Here is a 24,057-nt window from a genome sequence, read left to right on the forward strand (position 1 = left end):
TGGGCAGCTGTTTTTGAGATTATGGGAGAGAGACTGCCTTCCAGTTGTTGCTTACAAAGTAATATTTCCTTGTTATCTGCTCTGTTGCTCAGATTGACAGATTCATTTATGTATTTCTGAGACTGCTGATTGTCTGCAGTGTATTCAGATTGGGGAAACAACCTTTAATTATCAATGTGGAACTTCTAGAAAGATGTAATACAGATTTGTATTTCAGTGCCATTTTGTAAATGTTAATTTGGATCCATCTAATCTTTTATCTGCTGATAGTTTCATGAGCTTAGTTTCTTAGTCAGGTGATCACAACAGCCATTTAGGTCAGTATTTGTCCCTTGTAATTTGATTTTTAGTTGATGAAAGGTGTCAGGTACTGAAACCAAATAATTGAAGCTAAGTACTAACAGTTTCTCCAGCAATTTCTATTTTTGTATGAATAGTTTGCCTTCGCTGTTACCATCACATAATCATTTCCAAATTCTTGCCACTCTTTTGATAGAGAAGTATCTTCTGAATTTACTATTGGCTGATTTTGTGACTAACTCTTAACCATGGTCTCCAGTTGTGCTGTCTCCAAAAGAAGAAACAGGCTGTTTTCACTACCCTATCATTTTCTAATTTTAAAGACATGGACCAGGTCATCATATGGATGATCTGCTGATTCTATCGCTGCAACCTGTCACAACCTGCCGTTCAAAAGCAACTTGATTAACCAGTTAATGACATGATAATTTCCTGCCATAGTGACCATGGACACTTAAAGCTAAGGGACAATGAAGGGGCCTTCCAACACTGAAAGACCTCTGGCTTGCCATTTCAATGAGGAGAGAATACAGGCATTTTTATTTTGAGGCTCTTCTCAGCATATTTATCAACAAGTGGACCACCAACATCATGGAAAACTCTCTAAATGTTGCAAACAGACCAGTCGATATGATGCCTTAAAATTAACATGGAGCTCTGTAAATTCCTGTCTACCACTGGGAGGACATCTCTGCCATCTCAATGGCCAGGGGGCTGATTGAAATATCCCGTTTAGCCTCTAAATTTGCCCTTTAACTGTATCATTTAGCTATGTGAGGGAAATTCCTTTCCTGTTCCCATATTGGTACCAGAATACTGTTTCTGTTTTGCAATGCAATATGCTACCTTGTCATTAATGCATTCAGTGCATTAGGATCTTCAAGAGCTTAGGGTCTCCTTTCCAGTTTTGCAAATGGGAAATTGCTTCTTTTCTTGGGGATCCTTCCCCCAGCCACCCCCAATGTGATGATTTAAAAACTGTCCATTGAGTCATACAGCATGGAAACAGACCCTTTAGTCCAACTCACCCATGATGACCAGCTTTCCTAAACGGAACTAATCCCACTTGCCTGCACTTGACCCATTTCCCTATAAACCTCTCCTAGCCATGTACCTGTCCAAATATCTTTTAAATGTGAGAATGGTACACACCTCAACCAATTCCTTGGGCAATTTGTTTCATATATAAATCTCCCTCTGTGTGAAAAAGTTACCTCTCAGGATCTTTGTAAATCTTTCTCCTCTTACCTTAAAGGCCTCTAGTTTTGTACTCCCCTAACTCGATGGAAAAAACCTTGGCAATTCACCTTGTCTATGTTGCTCAAGTGACATAATAACATGTTAGATTTTTCCCTTGTAATATGTTCACCCTTATTTTCAAATTTTCATTGAAAAGTAATTAAATTACCCAATAATTTGATTTGAGTCATTGAAAACAATGCTTAAGGGCCATTTGTGCATAATTTCAATGCAAAATAACAATTCTAATTTCCCAATTTTACACAGATTTCACAATGAAACATAACAGTGTTTTAATGGAAATATTTTTAAGACTAGCTGACAAGATTGAAACGTCACAATGTTGTGAAGTATGTCTCATAGCATAGATTGACATTAAAATAAACAAATTCTGCAGCACGGTGGCTCAGTGATTAGCACTGCTGTCTCACAGTGCCAGGGACCCATGTTTGTTTCCACCCTTGGGTGACTGTCTGTGTGGAGTTTGCACATACACTTTGTGTCTGCATGGGTTTCCTCTGGGTGTTCCTATTTCCTCCCACAGTCCAAAGATGTGCAGGCTAAGTGGATTGGTTATTCTAAATTGCCCATACTGTCCAGGGATGCATACATTAGGTGGGTTATGGGGGTGGGGTCTGAGAGTCAGTGTGGACTTTTTGCAATTAAGGGCCTATTTCCCTACTGTCGGGATTCTATAAATAAATTGCAAACTGGGAAATAAGAAGTTGCCAAGATAATAAAGTGTGAAGCTGGATGAACACAGCAGGCCAAGCAGCATCTCAGGAGCACAAAAGCTGATGTTTTGGGCCTAGGGGGTCTAGGATTCTCCAGCATCTGCAGTTCCCATTATCTCTGATAAATGGAACAGTCTGCCTGAGAGGATGGTGGAGTCACGTGCTTTTGCAACATTTAAGAAGCACCTAGATGAGCACTTAAAATGCCAGTGCACAGGAGACAATGGATGAAGTGTGGGTAAATCTGATTAATTGGAGTTTGGTGTTTGTTGGTCAGAATAGACATGGTGGGCCATAGGGCCCGTTTCTTTGCTGTATGACTCTATGATTCAAAAACCCAATCCCAGAATTGTTCAGTATTTTATTGATTATTTATTGAGCACGGATCATTAGATCTCATTTTATCAAATACAGAGAGAAGGCATCAATAGGATGATAGTAAAATATTCAAATATATTCCATTGTTTAAAAAACATACTTATTTTCCCCTTAACCCAATAAGAACTGCAATATGAGATATCACGGTGTGAAGCTGGATGAACTCAGCAAGTCAAGCAGCATCAGAGGAGCAGGAAAGTTTAATGTTTCAGGTCAAGACCCTTCTTAAGACTCGAAACGTCAAAATTTCCTGCTCTTCTGATGCTGCTTGGCCTGCTGTGTTCACCCAGCTTCACACTGTGTTATCTCAGATTCTCCAGCATCGGCAGTTCCTATTATCTTAAGAACTGCAAGGTGATTTTTTTTGGATCAATTTTTTTTGGATGAAGCTCTGTTTTATAATTAGGGCTTATCTTTATGCTGACAAAGAAATGTTTTTAAAGAACATTTTTTTCATCCAAAGAGAAACATTTTTAACATTTCTGCTTTGGATTAAAAACATGTTATTTTCAAGGAAGAATAGGAGATGAAAGAGATTTCTCAGTGATCTTCATGAAAGCAGTTTAGTAAACATTTCAGAGTGTCACATAAATGTCACATGCCCATTTCCTTACAGCTTTTAGTTTATATCAAACAGTCATGCATCGTAATCTGCATCATAATCTGATTGCCACAGTAATTAATTTAAGACACAGAAATTAGAGAGGAAACAATTCAACTCTGGGCTCATTCGACGTAAGGTAATTCGGCTGCAAGCTATGTTTGAATTTTCATTCCCACAGAATGAAGCTAGTTCCTAATCAATAAGTGGGTTTGCAGAGCATTCATATTCCATAAATATAAACCTAAGGAATATAACTTCTGAAGATGTCCGACAACAATTAGAAGTAATAAAAACGCTATCTGGGATTGAGTGGATAACTTTACAGAGAGCTTTAATGGTATTGAGAAGCCTAATATGCCATAATGATCCGATGGCTCAACACATCATAAGTACTACCACAATATAAATTATTTATGAAGGCTACAATTGGATTTTTGTTTAAATCAATACAATAAATGCTAAGTGACTAATATAAATTAAGATGTCTTTATGTAGCAGCTTTAATAATATTAGAATGTCCCAAAATACTTTACAACCTATGAATCATTTTATTAAGCATAGTCACTGTCATAATATCGGAAATATGGCAGCTAATTTGTACACAGAAAACTCCAATGTAGTGAAATGAGATAATAATCTGATAACCCGTTTCACATTTTGTTGATTGAGGAATAAATAGTGGTAACGATCCTCTTCTTCAAAGTAGAGTCAAGGATCTTTTGCATTCACTTTAGAAGGCAGGTGAGATTTTGGTTCAACATCTCATGTGAAAAACAATATCTCCAGCAGTGCAGCAATCTATTAATATTGCTTAGGAGGTCATCCTCCAGCTCAGAACAGGTCTTGAACCCACAACCTTCTGATTTAAAGTCAAGAACATACCCAACTGAAACACAGTTTACTCTTCACTTATTTTAAAAATCATTTTGAACACAATTTGCAGGTATTAGCTGTATTTAAAAAGACATAAAAACCAAATAAAGCCACAGATAATTTTCATACAAGCACTGTTTCAAAAACAGATTAATACACTCAGTTTTTTTTAAAAGCTGTGTTGCTTTATGGCTGAAACAATATGTTTTTACCACTGTCACTCAAAGTTCAGTTTAATATGATGCAATATTTCACAAATCATACGGAAATGGAGCAACAAACATGCACTTAAATGGAAAGATCATAACTTCAGGACATTGCGAAGTGCTATCAAAGTATATTTTCTTTAAATGAATGTGTTTTCCTGTCAAACATACATTTTCTCCTTTCCGTTTGTGCCTTGATCATAAATAGTCTGAATCCAGGTTTAGAAAGTGGGAAGTATACCCTAGACATAAGATGTTTTTCCTTGATGATGTGTCATAAAGCCTGTCTTTGGAAGAACTTATTGAACTACAACAATTTTCAGTTTAACTCATTATGGCTGAATTCTTGCTTTTATTTCATTTTAAAACTGAAATGAAAGATTCATTAGTGTTGAAGAAATCGATTCTGTGATCTCTCCAAACGGGATACCCCATATATTTCATAAAATGTGCTGTGCCAATAAGATGATATGGTCAAAATAAAATTTTAATGAGCTGTGTGAGGATGAAGTGTGTAAAAGTTTCAATAAATAATTGCACAGAGGTAAAATACAGTTATCATTCCCCAGCTTTGGATTTTAGCCAATCAATTTGGAGGAAGCATGAAATGGAAACAATTTGCTTTGTCATAGGCAGAATTCAATCTTTGTGTACACCCAGCCTCAAATTCAATAACACCATTCAAGAGAATTGAGAACAGATCAATTTCTTGCTTTCTTATTGAAGAATAAGGGGCAGCACAGTGGCTCAGTGGTTAGTACAGCTGCTTCACAGTCTCAGGGTTTATTTCGACTCTTGGGCAACTGTCTGTGTGGAGTTTGCACATGCTCCTCATGTCTGCGTAAGTTTCCTTTGGGTGCCCCAGTTTCCTCCATCGTCCAAAGATGTGCAGGTTAGGTGGATTGGCCATGCTAAATTGCCCACTGTGTCTAGGGATGTACAGGCTAGGTGGATTAACCATGGGAAATGCAGGGATGGGGCAGGAGTTTGAGTCTGGGTGGGATGATGTTCAGAGAGTCAGTATGGACTCAGTAGGCAGAATGGCCTGCTTCTAAATGTAGGGATTCTATGATTTTATGAATGATACACATGGTTAAATACAATAAAGATGTTAATTTCCACATACTGAGAAGTGAACTTAGGCATAACAACAAGTATCAAATAAATTAATTTGTTTAAAATTGTATATTCTTAATATAGTATGAGATAATGAGAAAATAGTACTACATTAAAATGGCAATTACACACTGCATATCTAATGAACTTTTAAAAAAAAAGCAAATAAGCTTCTTACTTGTGGCACTCATCCAATGCAAGTACATGAGGATGGTCATTAGGAGACATTGCAACAATGATTTCTTGGTTGAAAGCTCCAAACCTGTTTTGATCAATAGTATGTCTTGTAATAGTTGATGTTGTAGAACTTGTCCAGTAAAGTGTATCCCAGGCTTTGTGATATGCCAGACCCTCAACTGAACCTACATCTGTTGAATTGAAAATTGACAATTACGATTTACACGTTCCTGCATGTTTACACTCGAAAACAGATAGGAAAGAAATGTGAAGTTATGTAAGTTCCCCATAATGGGACACAGATTTGAGCAGTTCTGAACATCCATAGCTGATAACTCAGAAAGTCAAGAAATAACAATCAGATGAAAATTTGTATCATCATAATGGTTTTAAGTAACCAACATTGAATATGCTATGGAAGACCTACAGGCTCTCATTTAAAAGCAATGGAGGACTGTTTGCTATGGTTAAAGAAATATTTAATGTTTGAATAAAACTGTTTGATATTCCCTTGCTTGTGGAGCACAAGAAGGGACATTTGCTCGAGGCCCAACAAACTCACCTACAATTCACCTCTGAAATTTTCATCCTGCCATTTCTTCCAATTGCTGGTCCTGCTCTGCCTTTGTGATTAGCGCTTCCTTACCTAAGACCGAGAGGTGAGGCAGCTTAGCCTGTGAATGCTCTGTGCTGGGTCTAGTCCTCTGTTTGCAACCCCCTTTTACCTGATGTAGTGTCGGGGGTTTGGGCCACTTTTCTAAAAGCAGGAAATGGCTACCATACAAAATTTTCAAAATAAGTGCCAAGTAAAGGGTGGCAGGGCAACAGATGTATGGAAAAAAGACGTCATCTGGCAACCCTCCTTGCAAACTAGACAGTACAAATCCTGTGATCTAGGGAGCTGGCATTGAGGGCCACCTATTATAATTGAGAATTGATCATTTGAGATGGGCAATAAATGCTGGCTTTCCCAGCGACACCCATATCCCAGAAACCAAAAGAAAGGGAAATTCAAGAGCTTCAACAGCTCTGCAACACCAATCACACTAACATTAACATGTGTAAGGCATCTGTAATCCTGTGTTAAAATACAATGAAGAGGAGATAGGACATTGTTGGAGCTTCATTTGTAATTTGAACTTTACTCGTCAATATTGGTCAACAGATGTGAAGTCAAGAATAGATCATTAAAATAACAAGGGTGTGAATGGTGCAGGAAGGAAAGCACTGGGCATGAATTTGACCTGACCCTCACATTACCCCTTTTGTCAAAAGGACTAAAATTTACTCTTATTCTTCTGTCCTCCAATAGGATATCAACAGTCAGCACCTTTTGAAAGCCACAGGACATGAGAAAGTGAAATAATAACAGTTCAGTGAATACAGCCATAATATTGATATGTGATTATATCACAAATCTTTCATGCTAAAACAGGTGGGAAAATAAAAAGAAACATGGTATAATCATTGCAAGATCTAGTTACATATGGCAAAATTGTTAAATTTCCCAACAAAGATGAAATTTAATATCATGTCTAAAAGTACTTACATCACAATTTTACAATCTCAATTAATGGAATCGGTGAAATCGACAATGTTTTTAAATGCTGTATGGATTTGACATCCTCTGCATTGCACAGGATGATGAGATAGTTTTCTCTGTTGCGTGCAGAGTCATTAAGTGTATCAGGCTAATAAAATGTGAGGCTGGATGAACACAGCAGGCCAAGCAGCATCTCAGGAGCACAAAAGCCGACGTTTCGGGCCTAGACCCTTCATCAGAGAGGGGGATGGGGAGAGGGAACTGGAATGAATAGGGAGAGAGGGGGAGGCGGACCGAAGGTGGAGAGTAAAGAAGATAGGTGGAGAGAGTATAGGTGGGGAGGTAGGGAGGGGATAGGTCAGTCCAGGGAAGACCTGTATCAGGCATTGGTTTATAAATTGTAGTTTGACCTTAATTTTAACTGAAGACAGCCTCAAGTGATCTTCCTCAAGCCTTGCTAAACCATTTCAGATGTCAAACTAATGGAAAATATATTAAAATAGGCTTGAGCACTGAATGATACAGCCAGAGCTTGTGTTTTACATACTAGTTAGCTCTTCCTCTGCTGAACTGTGCCAGTGAAAATTCAGCACATTGTGCATATCACATTGTTTCAATGTTAACCTCTAACATTCTTATGAGATGGAGGGAAAATACATTCAAATCCCAATTTAGCTGACTTTCAGTCCAGGGTTGGTAGAAAACATGGACTTTTTAAAATTATTTATTATGAGTAATTACACCATAGCCACAGATAAATATTGGCATACAATACTACTAACTGAAATTCCCCTTATAAATTTTATAAACTTCTACTTACAAACATTCATACACAGAGACAAGCAAAAGGGGAAAATAGATTGGCAGAGGTTGAAAAACTAGGCCAGTTCAGCAACATTTCCTTCTTGGCTCCGAAGGAGAGATGATCTTTCTTCAGCTGATCAGACTCCTTTGTTGTTCAGATTTTTGTTTTCTCTCTGGATGCTTCCATTGGTTTGTGAGTAGTACAGAATGGTTAATTCACCTGAGAAATATCTTTAATTTATCAATTCTAAAGTTACAACTTATAGCAATTGACACAGGAAGGGTAGTTGGTTTTCTTCAGTTTTAAACCGAGTTTTTGACTGCAAAGAACAGGCAGCTTCTGGGGTCAGAGAAAGTCTGCACATTTATTTTCCTCTCTCTCTCTGTTTCTAGAACTAATTTTCATGTCCAAGCTACTCAGCCACCTGAGAATCCATTGGAGTGTTGTTGGGAAGCAAAATCCATTATTGATATCTATTACTAGTCCACAGGTGAACCAAATTCTCATCGACAACAAGAACTGCTTCAATGCACACACTTTGCTCTAAGTTGTCTACAATCTGATCTTCAATTACTGCTTGTTAAAACGTAATTTGCAATGACTGCCATAGATAGCGTTACTTGATCCTAAAAACTGCAACCGCTCATTCAAACAGTAATATTTAAAACAGTTCTTTCTCGTTTCTGTATCCTGTATATAAATAAATGCAAGAAGTATTAAAAAGACATATATGTTATACACAGATAACACAAAAGCTAAAGTGTCAGTTGTTGATATTACTTGCACATTAATGGTGTCAGTGCAGTTAACGTATTGCATATTTTCTGGTACTCATATTTTTAAGATGTTAAGATGTTAAAATGGAGGTTGATCCCCTCTAAAAACAAAAAGCAAAACACCCAGAGAGGTGTGCCGAACCCGGCAATCTGCAAAAGGAATGTGGAAAGTGGTGTAACCTGCCTTTCACAACTTCCAGTGGTTAAATAAAATAAATCCCTGACACCAACTTTACAATCGACAAGGAACAATTTAATCACCTAACTCAAACAGTGAAAAAAATTAACTAAAATATTAACAAACTGAATAAACTCCTTCTAACTACTAACTATTCTCAATTACAATAAGATTCTAATAATATGCTGTTCCAACAAATGCATGTCCCACTTATATAAAATAAAATTTAAAAAAGAGTACAACTTAGTCTCTTGTATTTACAGCCAGGCTGTGTGTCTTCTGGAATGATTTGTGACTTCTCTGCCGATTCATCTGTCAGGAATATTCACTAGGTGTGTCCTGGGTACCTTTGTTCTTTAGATGGTGTTTACTCTGAGAAGTAGAGGAGTCTGTGAGAGCCAATGATTGTCTCTTGAGATTTGAAGGCTGTTAACTCTGCAAGGTGGCAGTTATCTCTGCTGTCTTTGTCCAACTGCCCCTTCTTTTATACTCTTGATGATATATTAATTTCTTACAATAGGATTGGTCCAATGTTATCAAAACTATCAGGCTTAAATTTAGAGATAGTAGGAACAGCAGATGCTGGAGAATCTGAGATAACAAGGTGTAGAGTTGGATGAACAGGCAACATCAGAGGAGCAGGAAAGCTGATGTTTTGGCTCTGGAAAGGCCCAAACCTGAAAAGTCAACTTTCCTGCTCCTCTGATGCTGCTTAGTCTGCTGTGTTCATCCAGCTCTACACCTTGCTATCTCAGACTTAAAATTAATTGGTTTTTGGTATTAAATCGATTGGCTAAATTCAAAATTTGTCGTCTTAGTTAAAACTGGTGCTTGGCCTGCTAACTGTATAGACTTTTGATACAGATGCTTCACTTTAGGTCAGAGATAATGGGAACTGCAGATGTTGGAGAACCCAAGATAACAAAATGTGATGTTGGATGAACACAGCAGGCCAAGCAGCATCTTAGGAGCACAAAAGCTGACGTTTCGGGCCGAGACCCTTCATCAGAGAATGTACTCCTAAGATGCTGCTTGGCCTGCTGTGTTCATCCAGCGTCACACTTTGTTATCTTCAATTTAGGTGTTGTCTAAGTACTCGAAAACTTTCAAGCTGCTGCTCATTGAAATTTTAAAAAAATCTTTAAACATAGAAAAAACACATCATCTTTTAAAAGGACCACATGACACTTTTCACTCTAGCATTTTACAAACACCAAATTCTAACTCCTGTCCCCCAAATCACAAGCACTCTACCCAACTTTGCAACACTACCGTCTTTTTTAAAAAATCATGATGAAAAGATGGCTTCATATTTTCTTTTAAAATCTTTATTACAAGATTACTACATTACTAGATCCATAGCTCATTAATCTAGAGTTACACATTTTATACCAAATCTGTGTAAATGATATGGAACACCAATGTTTCTATCTGATAATAAGCATTTTCATTTAAATTTGCAATAAAGCATCCACGATAATATTTTCATGGCCTGCAACATAGATAATCTGTCCATTAAATGCTTGTAAATGAGACTCCAATGAAATAATCTGGTGTTTTTGTCCTTACATCTTTCCAGAAATGTCAAAGGATTGTGATCAGGATATACAATTGTCTCTAATGCAACATAAACATTAAACTGTTGTAAGGCCACACCAAATTTAATAACTCTTTCTTCAATGGTTGAGTATTTTTTTCTGGTGGATATTCAGATTTTATGGAAAATAACCAATTGGCCTTTCAATTCTACAATCATGCTTCAGTAACAATATAGCTCCAACACCTACATTGCTTAAGTCAATGGTGACTTGGAAGAATTTAAAATTATTTGGCACAGCTAAAACTAGTACAATGGTTAACATTGTTTCTAACTTCGAAAATGTCTCTATCCACCGAAATTAGATGTTCTTTTTCAACAAATCTGTCAGCGGTGCCACTACGCTACGAAGGTTTGGTACAGATTTCCTGCAGAATTCGCTCAATCCTAAAAATCATAGCACTTCCTTCTTTGAAGATGGTCTTGGAAATTCCTCAATGATCTTCGTTTTCACGTTTCTCGATGTCAGCCATCCATATCCAATGTTTTGCCTAAGAACCTCATTTACACCTTTGCAAATTCTGTTTTTGCCAAGTTTATGGTCAATTTTGCCTTCTATAGTCTCTCAAAGAGCTCTTCCAAATGCTCAGTGTGATCATTCCAACAATGACTCAAGACCACTAAATCATCCGTCCATATGGCACAATTTATCAATCCTGCCACAATTCGGTTCTTAAGTCTTTGAAAAGTGGCTGGTGTATTTTTCATTCCAAGGGGCATTACTTTAAATTGAACAGCCCATTTGGGGTTACAAATGCAGAAGCCTCTTTTGCCCTGTCCGATAAAGTTACTTGCCTAAGTAAGTCCAACTTTCTGTTGTAAGTGGCTTATCCGACTTTTTTGACACAGTCTTCCAGTTTCAGAATTGGGTGTGAGTTAGATTTTGTCACAGTGATGACCTTCCGATAACCTGTGCAGAATTGTTGAGTACCATCAGGTTTGGGAACCAACATGATCGGCAAACTTTCTTTCTTTTCAAACTCACTTTGATTGGGCTCTATGGAGTCTTCTTGGATCATCACTTCCACTTCCTTCTGAATTTGCACTGCTTTGAGAGGATTAAGCCCGTAGAGATGTTGCTTTATCGGAACAACATTCCTTACATCAATCTCATGTGCTATGGTATTAGTTCTCCCCATTCTATTTCTACATATGCCTTCATAGCACTGTAAACAGGTCATTTAATTCAGTTCACTGTACTGGAGACAGATAGCTCATTACCCTATCCATTACTTAAAGACTTTCTCATTATTCAATTTATTCTGCAGCACATCAAAATCCAAATCATCTGGATTTCATTTCTCATTCTGATTGGCAGTAAACTAATACCTGTTTCTCTGGTTGCCTTTCCATGTTCACGGGACATGCCTAATATTTATTTATTTTTTCCTAGATTCTTTATCAGATAGTTCACCTGACTTAACTTCTTCTCAATCTGATAGGGACCACTAAGCCTTGCTTTGAATGGATTCTGGCTATTGGTAACAGCACCAATACACTATATCCACAGGCAAATGTATAAATTATAGATTTTTTTTACCTGCTCCTTGCCTCATTTCATGCTGTGCCAACTTCAAATGAAGATATAGAATCCCTACATTGTGGAAACAGGCCATTTGACCCAATAAGTCCACACTGAATCTCAGAGCATTCCTCACAGGCCCATCCCCCTATGACCCACCTAATCTATACCTTCCTGAACACTATGGGCAATGTAGCACAGCCAATCCACCTACCCTGCACATCTTTGGGCTGTGGGAGGAAACCAGAGCACCTGGAGGAAACTCACACAGAAACAGGGAGGATGTGCAAACTCCACACAGACAGTCACCTGAAGCTGAAATCAAACCTGGGTCCCTGGCACTGTGAGGCAGCAGTGCTAGCCACTGTGCCACCATGATGCTCCAAATTCTCTCTGGCTAATTCTCCCTACTCTGTTTAATCTTTCTCTCACCTCAGATATATGGTCCAACTGTAAGATCCCTGACTTTGGACCTATCAACTTTTCCTTAACTAGTTTTATAAGCCCTGTTACTTTATACGCAAATATCAATTGAAATGGAGTAAAATGAGTCGATTCACTTGGAGCATCTCTAATAGTAAATAATATCCCAGTTATTTGGGTAATCCTGGTCATAAGCCCACAACATGGTATTTAGGATCTGATGCCATCTTTCCAAAGCTCTGTTGGATTCAAGAGGGTATGCATTTGAGTTAAAGTGATTGATGCCTGAACTGTACATGACCTCCTTGAATAGTTTGGCAGTAAAATTGTATCCTTGGTCTGACTGAATCTCCCTGGGTAATCCATAATGGGTAAAGAAAGCAACCAACTCTTCTACAACCTTTTTTGCCTCGAAATTCCATAATGGAATTGCCTCTGGAGACCTGGTAAACAATCCATTACGGTCAGAAAATACTGGTTCCCACTTTTGGTTTTGGGGAGGTGACCTACACAATCAATCATAACCCACGTGAAAGGTCCTTCAAATGCTGGGAACTGGCATCAAAGGTGCTGGTTTTATTTCTGCCTGTGGCTTTCTTACCATCTGACACATATGACAGGTACAGCAAAATTCAACCGTATCTTTATGTAATCCAGGCCAATAGAAATGCTTCTGTATCTTAGCCTGAGTTTTTCTCACTCCTGGATGACCTCCTACAGGTAATTCATATGCTACCCACAATACTTTCTGTCTGTGTTTTATCTGTAATACAATCTGGTGAACTTCCACCCATTTCTCCTCTGCACCAACCTGCCGTGGACTCCATTTCCACTTTAAGATTTTATCCTTAAGATAAGTGAAAGTGAAAGCATCGTACGCCTTTCACCTCTTCTCCCTCCTCCTGGGTTTCAGTGTTTACATGTGGTAAACCGTTACCAGTGAAGTCTACTTTTTGTTTTTTGTTGAAGGATCTCCCTTTTTCCCAATTTCTATCCGTCATGGAATGAAATTGCTGTTGGAAGCTCGATTTCAATTTATGCACTAATGCCAAATCACTCACCATCTCTGCAGTTCTTCTCACTGTTTTAACTTTTGGTTCATCAACATGAGTTCTTATCACTTCCAGAAGTGAGTTTTTGAACTCCTCCAGCAGAATAGCATCTCTCCGATCCTCGTATGACTTTTCTGTCTTTAATCTCTCATCCAGGTATCGAAGTTGGTCTGTTTAATTCAGTCAAATTTGATATAAATCTGGTTCCTTTGTAACATTTCTGAACTGTAGTCTATATGCTTCACACTCAAAATAGCCTGTTTTACTTCTTCACATGCTCCTGACATCTCTTCTAACAGTGCTGCAAACTCCTCACTCGCTCTGCCTACTAACTTGGTCTGAATTAACATTACGCACATAGTCTCTGGGCAGTTCATCTATTTAGCCAAACTCTCAAAGGAAATGAAAGAAAAGGCTTCTACATCTTTTTCATTGAATTTTGGTAATGTTTTGGCATATTAATATATATATCCCGACCCAACCTTTGACTACAATGGGTTTGCTCGTCATTACTATCCTTCTTGCAAAGCCTACCTTCTACGTTCATCATTTTAAATTGAGTTTCCTGTTTAATTGCCAACTTCTGAAGTTCAAACTCTCTCTCTGTTTTTCTTTTTCATCTTCAAGCTGCTTCATCTTTTCCAACTCAAATATTCTTTCCCTTACTTTCTCTTCTGCCAGGGTTTATTTTTCCTTTTCTTTTTCTTCCCTTTTTAACTATAATTCAAACGTTTTCAGTTCCCTTTCTTACACTAACTGTAAATTCATTTTCGAAGTCCAATTGTCTCATTTTCAATTTAATTTTTTCTAACTCCGTTGCACTTAACTGTTTCTTTGATATACATAAAGGCTTGACTGACTCCATGACAGTTTCAGCTTTGTATTTATCCTTAGTTAATCCCAATTTTAGCCTGTCTGCTAATTCCAAAAAGTGTCCCGTTTTCCTCTCTTTCTAAACTTTCTTGGCAAATTTGGCAAGCATCTTCATCCCCAAAACCTATTTAGCAATTTTAAGAGCCACTTCCCCACTTTTGATTTAACTAACAACAAGCAATCAAAATAAACAGATTTTCCACTTCTCACAAATTTCTTTTTAAGGATCTAGGATAATAGTCCCCAAGTCTGTTTAAATCTGCTGAGATCTCTCATACCCCAAATCTGTCCAAATCTGTCCAGATCCACTCAGGTTTGTCCAAATCCTGTTTATGTCCCAGATACGAGCCCCCAGTCTGTTACAAAACAAAGGTTGACGCCCTCCCCCGAGAACTAAAACCAAAACACCGAAAGAGAAGACCCTCACCTTATAATCTGTAAAAGGAATGTGAAAGTGGTGTATTGTTGGACTTTCAGAAGGCTTTTGATCATTTGCCACACAAGAAATTAATATTCACGATAAGATAACAAGGGGTTAGCAGTAATATATTAAGGCAGATGAGAGGTTTATCTTAGGACATCAGATTGAGTAGTTTGGGCATATGCTCGCTTGCATTTGGAAGAATGAGAGCAGATTTAATTGAGGCGTATAAAATATCACAGGGGCTTGAAAAACCAGATGTTAACTGCACGTTTCTACTTGAAGGGCAATCTGCAATAAGAGGCCATAGTTTTGTGATAAGAGATAGTAGATTAAAAACAGATATAAGAAGCAATTATTTTTCACAAGGGGCTGTGACTCTGTGGAATTTGTAATTGCAGAATGTGGTAGAAGCTGGGACCCTAAATTTAAGAAGGAAATAGCACATATTGAATGGCAGAGCAGGATTGTTGGGCTGAATTACGTATTCCTCATCCTCCCCCTTATGTCCTGTGCTCCATTCAGGAGAAGGTCTCATCCCAGAGGGCTGCCAGGTAATCTTTATTTTATGCTTTACGCCAATACTGCTACCTGCAGAATGACACACCAGTCTGATTATCTCTGGCTGTGAGTGAGTGCACTATACATTCCCATGATTCTGTTTGCTCCTTATCTTTAAGTGAAGCTCTTTAGATCCTAATGTTGAGTAAAATCCTTTATTTACATCTGTACATAGTAGTTTATCAAAAACAGCCCCTAGTGCAATGTTTGAGATCTCTCTCTCTTCCATATTCATTTCTAGACTGCGACCTTCTCTCTTACTGATGTCAGAGTCACATGACTTACTCCCTTATTATGATTTTCATGAATCTCATCATATCACAGCAGTTCTGTGATTACAGCATCATCAGTAGCTGCAGTGGTCAGATTCTGACAACAAACAGTCCCCAGGTCAGTGTCCGAGTCACTAGAATTCAGCGGTAGGTAAGTGCTGGGTTTGTTTGCTGGGAAGATGAAACTATGCCTAAAGTTGGGATGGGGGTGAGGTGTTGTGTGTGGGGACCAGGGGTATTGAAGAGAGGGAAATGAGGTCTTGGTGGAAAAGCCTTGGAGAGCAACACCTCCAGAAGTAGGCCTTGAGGGATCAAATGGCCTGATTTCGTTTGTGCCCAGCTACACCACCATCAACCTCCTAATGCTCCTACAGCACTTCCAGATACTGGCATGATGATAGGACATGATTCCAAGAATATAATATGCATGTGTAGTGCATTTAGTGGAGACAATTGCATGCCTGCCATTTCTGACTGGTGGGAGTACTGGAATAGAAATGTTGAGTATTAGATGACTGCTATGCAAAATCTGTAAGTGCCTGTTTTCTTCTTCTGTTGTTGTAAAACAGTTGCCTATTTTTCTTTGGAAGCGACAGAAGCTACGGTCTGAAGCCATTTCGTTTTGCCTTAGAGCACTAGCTGAAATGGGTAAACATTGCCTTATGAACATTCATTGAGTGCACACGTGGGGTTTTGAAAATCACATTTAGATGTTTACAATTCACAGGTGACTTATCACAGCACAGCTTTGGAAAAGTTCACACATACTTTGTTGCTTGTCAAATTTTGTACACACTGGCAAAATATTGCAATACTCCTGCCAACTTGTCAAAAGTTAGCAAAAACAGACGGGTGGAGAAGACTCTGATGAAGGGTCTGGGCCCGAAACGTCAGCTTTTGTGCTCCTGAGATGCTGCTTCGCCTGCTGTGTTCATCCAGCTTCATACTTTATTATCAGATGGAGAAGACAGAGATCCATAGGATGTAAACGGACCAAATCACAAATCACCAGGGATGTTGTGCTGTCATCCATGATTTTTTTTTTAATTGTGAAGTTATGGAGCCATTATCACAAGCTTGCATATTGTACACTGCAACAAGGTTGATGCCTTTCTGTTGTATTGCTTGAGGGAATAAGAAGCTAGTTCTGCATAAGTCACTTTGAATCAAGCACAGGGGATGCTCACATTCAATGGTTACAAAGAAAGGTGATTTTTCTAGAGTCTGGAAATAGGGAAAACAACCAAATTAAATTCAAGATCAACTGTTTAATATAAGCATTGCAATTTTGTTTTCAAGTGTCTGTTCATGTTACTCATTCTAAAGAAAACACCCAAAATCTTTGTACTCAATCACTGAATTTTCATCCAATGTACATTTTAAGAAGGAATGATAGACTATTAGAGCTAACTAACTCTTAACTGGATTGTCTCTGAGGTGATACTTTTGAATGCAAAATGGCAAAACCTCCCATCCCCAAGCACCCCACCATCCCTTATCGCTTAAACACAGCGACAAAAAGCTATCAAAATAAGGTCAATTTTTACATCTCTAATTCCTTTTTTTTCATTCAGAGATTCATCAAGTGGGTTAGATTTCGTTGTCCATCCTAATCAGTCTTGAGAAAGTGATGGTGAACTGTCTTCTTGATCCACAGCAGTACATTTGATGTAGCTCTGATCACAGTGATGTTAGGGAGGGAATTCCTGTGATTTGATGCAATGACGCCGAAATATTGGTGATATATCGTCAAGTCAAATTTTTGAGTAGTTTGATGAGGAAATTGCAAGTTGACGCATAAAGCCATCAGGAAGGGATTCCAGGATTTTGGCCCTGTCACACTGAAGAAACAGGCATACATTTCCAAGAGATAGCAAGAACTGCAGATGCTGGAGTCAGAGACAACACACTATGGAGCTCAAAAAACACAGCATGCCAGGCAGCATCACAGGAGCAGGAAAGTTGACGTTTCAGGTTGGAACTCTTCTTTAGAAATATATTTCCAAGTCTGGATAGTGAGTGGCTTGAAAGGGAGCTTGCAGGTTGTAGTGATCCCACATACCTGCTGCCCTTCTCCTCCGACAAGATAGTGGTCGTGAATTTGGAAGATGCCATCAAAGGAACCTTGCTGAATCTCTGCAGTGCATTTTGTAGATGGTACACACTGCTGTCACAGTGTTTCAGGTGGGGAGGGAGGGAATGTTTGTGGATGTGGTGCCAATCAAATGGGCTGCTTTGTCCTGAATGGTTAAGCCCCTTGTGTGTAGTTGGAGCTGCACTCAACCACGCAAGAGGGGGTATTTCACCACATTCCTGGCTAAAGCCATGTCAAATGTGGAGTGTGGCTGGCATGACAAAAGGTGAAATATTTGTTATACATTCCCTAGTCATTGGCATGCTGCGATAGACACAGTTTTATATTTCAAGTCCTGTTCAGTGTTTGATCAATGGTAACCACAGGATTTTGATAGTGGTGGTAGGGGGAGGGGAGTGGGATGGTGTGGGGAGTGTGGGGTGGGGTGGGATAAGTTATTGTAACACCATTGAATACCATAAGGCAATGGTTACACTCATTTTAATTGGAAATTATCACTGCCCTGGCTCTTGCTTGGCGTGAATGTTAATTGCCACTTGTCAATCCAAGACTGGATGATCTCCAGGTCTTCCAGCATATAGATATAAACCTCCAATTTCTGAAGTGATGTGAATGGTGCTGAACAATGGTGTAATCATGAATGAAAATCCCCACTTTTAATCACAGTCTCAACATAAACTGTCACCTTTAACAACATATGCAGGTCGATGGAGTCGTGACAACATGACAAGCACCAGTGCAGGGTTAAGCCCACAATCTCATGGCAATATCATATGTTGCCAGTCAATGTCTACAAAATAGTAGGTCTGATGGAAAACGGTTGCAACTGCGGATGTGCCGAGAGCAATTACAGATAACTGATTCGCAAATCTTCTTTTATTGGAGAACTCCTTTTCCAACAGATTAGGAATTAGGGCTTTGTGATACAATGGACATTGGTGTGGTGTGAAAATGTTCCCTTCCTTGCAGATGCAAGACAATGTTATAGATTTAGTAAGAAACCTGGTGAGTATTTTTCTGTTCTTAATGGTTTGGAGTTAAGCTCAGAGGCCCCTGCTGATAACACTGATATGCTCAGTTATAACCTTGTATTTTTCAGCTTCTGAGTATTTCAGGGTCTTTTTATATCCCTTCCATTGTTCACTGGCCCATCTGCACTGTCCACATTCAGTGTTATACAGGAGCGGATGCTTCTTCCCTAATCACTGGCCTGGCAATCCTCTGGACAACAAACAGCACCCTTCCCCTTAGCCACTCTGAACGGCACTCCTCATAACCCCAACATGCTCTGAATACTCCATCACTTGCCTAGTATGCCACCTGCCTGGCTATGTCCTTAATAGCTGTTACCCTAAGTCTATCATTACTTTATATACTTGCCTTTTCAAAGGAGCTGCCCAAGCGGTCGACTGGATAGAATATTGCAACTGAATGCTACAAAAGAGGGCGTTGTTGTCAAATCAGTTGTCTTTGCTGATGGATTCCTGGACAGGTTCACAATAGGAGTTCCTTCTGCAGGAATCTCCATCACAGAAGACATCTAAATTTAAGTGGTTAAATTCAATCCTATCAGAGTGGAAATAAGATTTCCACAATGGTCAGAATATCTGGGACATAATTTATAGTAAAGCATTTGAAAGACATGAATATGTTATCATATGAATTAAGTTCCAGGAAGGCAGCGGTCTGGTGCTATTAACACAAGACCATTAATCCTACTATATCTGAATGAGTTTTAACCCCATTGAGAAGCCTCTTCTAAGGATGCCTACCTTGAAGAAGTTACTCCTTCCCTCCAGAAAGACCTCAGTGAATCCTTCTCCCACTGTAATCCTTTGGTCTCCTCTCTACTTATCTGCTCCTTTCTCCACCTTCCATGCATCTCCCCACCTCTCTCTATTTATTTCAGGGTTGCCTTCTCCTACCCCATTTCTGAAGAAGGGTCCAGATGCGAAACATCAGCTTTCCTGCTCCTCTGATGCTGGCTGGCCTGCTGTGTTCATCCAGCTCTACACCTTGTTATCTCAGACTCCAGCATCGGTAGTTCCTACTATCTCCATTAATCTATCTGATGTTCTGTGGACCTGGCTTTGAATCCTGCCACAGCTGATGGTGGAACTTGAATTCAAGAAAAAAGTCTGGAGTTGGGAATCTAATGATGACCATGAATCCTTTGCTGGCTATTATGAAAACTATCTAGTTCACTACTGTCCTTCAGGAAATGAAAACTGGTCTGGGCTACATGTGACCTCAGACTCACAGCAATGTGGTTGATGCTTAAGTAACTCTCTGGGCAATTACTGGTTTGGCCAGTGAAGCCCTCATCCTGTAAATCAATTTTAAAAATTAAACTATTTCTTCATTTTTAAAATAAATTGTCTCTCAACATGACTCTTTTCACTGCATTATCATTATAATCATTTTTGGCAGTGTTGTGACTATTAGGATTCCTCTGTCTGTGAGCCTTCATTGTGATAGCTCATACAGCATTTCAACTCCATTTTCCAATCAAAACATGGAGTCATAGAATTTGTCCTTATACTTTAACCTCTGTTGAAGGAACAGTGCCCTGATCAAAACTGATTTGAATACAAGTTGTTGTTCCAGAGAGTTTGACTAATTGGAAGGCTTTTGTGTGTGCTTTTTGCTGGCAGTTCACAAGAAGCATTATGACTCATGCAAAATGTCAATGTGAAGCTGGAGTTAGTGTCCCTAATATATGCATAGAAACCTAATTTAAAAATGTGCACCAAAAGTGTTCAGAAAAGTCACTCGAGGGTTGTATTTTGAGCTGCAAAATGTTTTAATCTGTACCAAAAACTTGGATACTGAAACCAATTATGTTAAGATTGGCAGAGGCTGTGCAGTGGGATTATACAATGCAGCAAAATATTTGTAAGTGTTCTTGGATTGAATACATAATAAAGCAGAAAAATGACAACTAAAATGTAGCACAGATAAATGTAGCACAGTATTGTTTTGTGAAAAATTATCCACCCTGAATACATAATTAATGTTTTGGATTGGAAAAGTCAAACTTAGAAATAATTATAATGTTATCAGTTTCAATATTGGGACAATAGAATTAACGATCTCAAACAATCGATTGCAGTTATGTTTGTAAAGGTTATGTGCACTGCACAATTTTGTACGAATTACTAGGTCACCAAAAACATACTAAAATGTTGTAAAAAGTGCAGAGAATAGCTCTGGTCCCTTGACTTCTGCAAGGGAATTCTTTTTACTCTTAGACTGTTTTCTTTCAAATTACAATTCGCTTTTTGGGCCCAACTAATCACAGTCTGTCATGAACCAGAGATTCTCCGAGGCATCAGAGTCTCACACATGCCAGCAAAGCACTCCTTCGCTGACATTCCTGCACAGATAAAGCAGCCTATTTTTGACATTGAGGAGGACATAATGCAAGTGATATATGGAGACTGCATTAATGGACAATAATCTCCTTAACGGATGAGGAATGACTTTCTCTCTGCCCCTTCATTCGTCAATGCCATTTCTCAGCTAAAGGTTGAAATCCAGATAATGTCTCACTAGCTCCTTGGAGTGTATTCATTTAAAAAAAGGGAGCCTTTGCACCACTATTGCTTGCCATTTGCTACACTACACAAACAGTCAAAGAATTTGAGGACAAATAATTTTAGGAATATGGGAATTAAGAGCAGGAGTAGTCCATCTCAGCTCATCAGACCTGGTCCATCATTCAAACAGACCATGGTTGATCATTTACCTCTATGCTATTTTTCCCCACTGTTCCCATATAACTTCATGGCATTTATATTTGGAAATCAATGAGATCACCTCCTTTTTCAAAACTCCAGAGAACACCAGTCCAATTTTCTCAATCTCTTACTAAGCCTCTGTACTATTGCAATCGCATATTTCACTCTTGTAATCAACTCCCAGCTGACAAGAAAGAACGTACCATTTGACTTTCTACCTTCTATCTCTCAGTGACTCATGAACATGATCATTCAGGCTCTTTTGAGCATTAACATATCCCAGTTCTTTACCACTGAAGAAATTATCTTTCTCCACTAAATGTCACACTTTTCACATTGTATTACATTTGCCTTGTTCTTGGCCATTCACTCACTGTCCAAATCCTCCTGCATTTTCTTCACAACTAATATTTCCATCTAGTTTTGTTCCATTTGAAACATTTGGTTATAACTTATTCTACATTTTTTTTCAAGTTGCAATTTTGAATCCAAACACAGTTAGTTTGATATCTTGCATGATGTAGGCTCCTATTCCTTTATAAGATGCGTCGACTTCTAGGATTGAGTTTCTCCTTGGGTCATCATGATATTTGATTTGGTGAGAGCTGTGTTGCTTCAAGAGCTTAATATGCGAATGAGCAAAAGACCAAAAGTAAAAGACATGACAACTGCCATGTATGGCCCAGCAAGAAGTATGCAAGCTAAATGTTTCATGCTTAGTTATTCACAAATTGTGGTCAACGTTGCTAATGAGACCAAGAGGTGTCAAGTGGATGCAGGTCCATGACATATTTGGCTGTCTCTATTCAAACTAAGGAAGTCATCCTGAGTCAAAAATGGTTGAGACATGTCCACTTTCCAAGAATATGATCTGCGAAGATTTCTCAGAATTTTTAATTCACTAGCATCATTTGTATAACCTTTTCTGAGAAAGTATTGTAGTTAAAATAATTCTTAATTAAAGATGCACCAAATGTAGAGCAGGAAGAACAGCATGAGGTGTCCAACTCACTCAAACATTGATTACTAACAGAAAATTGTACGCTGCAGTGCGAGACTGTAAAGTGCCAAAACCCACAAAGTACCGGGGCATTAGTCTCCGTTAGATAGATAGATAATTGATTATATATAACTGAAGGATAACCAGTTCATAAGTGTGGGATAAGATGAGGAAACATGATTACCACAGCTCAAACAGGGATTCATCCCACATTGTTGGTTTTCTTCTGTAAAGAAGATGACATCTAACCAAACAAATTCAATAACCCATTGTATATCACGATGACCCAAGGAGAAACTCAATCCTAGAAGTCGATGCATCTCAAAAAGGAATGGGAGCATACATCATGCAAGATACCAAACTAACAGAATTTTGAATGAAAACTCAGTCTCAAGCACGATCCGAATATTCTAACATAGAGCATGAAACATTTTCTCTTCAGTTCAGCATCAAAGATTTCTTATGTACTTCCTCAGGCAATTCACTGTTGAAACCAATCATAAACCATTGGAAATGATTTGGCGCAAACCACTGACATGTACATCACCTAGCCTGTAACAACTTCTAATAAACATATGTTGATATAACTTCAATGTCTGTCACAAAACTCATAGCAAAATGGCTACAGCTCTGGACATGTGCTTATCATGACCAGTAGAGAATATGTTTGTAAGGCAATTTACAAGATCCCAGCCAAACTGTCACCTGTCAAAAGTTAAGGGCAAAGATCTTGAAAAACAAGAGAGAAAGATTTACAACAATGTTGTCAGAGTTGGAGGGTTTAAGCTACAGGGAGAGGTTGAATCAACTGGAACTATTTTCCCTGGAGAGTCTGAGGCTGAGGAGTGACCTTATAGAAGTTTATAAAATCATGAAGGGCATGGAAAGGGTGAGTAGACAAAATCTTTTCCCCAGTGTAGGTGAGTCCAAAACTAGAGGGCATAAATATAAGATGAGAGGAGAAAGATTTAAAAAGGACCAAGTGGGTGACATTTTCACGCAGAAGATAGTGCAAGAGTGGAGTGAGTTGCCAGAGGAAGTGGTGCAGAATGGTACAAACACAACATTTAAAAGGCATCTGAATGGGTATATGAATCGGAAGGGGTTAGAAGGATATGGGCCAAATGCTGGCACATGGGATTAGATTAATTCAGGATATCTGTTCAGTAAGGACAAGTTGGTCCTTGGTGTAGGACCACATCTATGACTCTATGACTCTAAACCTTGATTGTAAATGTTTCATGACTGACATGCAGGTACAGATCAACCTACTTTGTGCAGGGGATGACATTCACAGTCACAAATCATACTCAGAAAATATATAGAATTATCAAAAATATGCAGTAAGCCTAAACCCTTTGACATCATATCACCAAATTAAGTTACACTGAGGAAAAACTGAAGCCAGCTCAGGAAATATTACAATTCTTCAATAATGCAAGAAATGCACACACAAATAAGCTTAGATAATGAAGGTGTTGAAAACTATTACAATAATAATTAACACACCTACATGTTGACAATGTCCAAATAAGAAATCTAAATCATTGGAAGGTTTTCTCTTACAAAATC

At 38.6% G+C, this 24,057-nt stretch overlaps 1 protein-coding gene across 1 annotated transcript in view; it reads right to left on the reverse strand.

Moving 5' to 3' along the window:
• Positions 1–24,057, reverse strand: part of LOC125454115 (low-density lipoprotein receptor-related protein 1-like) — a 1,886,982-nt gene that overhangs the window by 339,860 nt on the left and 1,523,065 nt on the right. Inside the window, exon 42 of the mRNA XM_048534492.2 lies at positions 5,629–5,818. Within this exon, the coding sequence (XP_048390449.1) occupies positions 5,629–5,818 (190 nt within the window). The remainder of the gene's footprint in view (positions 1–5,628; positions 5,819–24,057) is intronic.

This window comes from Stegostoma tigrinum, chromosome 7, assembly GCF_030684315.1.
Source record: "Stegostoma tigrinum isolate sSteTig4 chromosome 7, sSteTig4.hap1, whole genome shotgun sequence".
Classification (NCBI taxonomy): domain Eukaryota; kingdom Metazoa; phylum Chordata; class Chondrichthyes; order Orectolobiformes; family Stegostomatidae; genus Stegostoma; species Stegostoma tigrinum.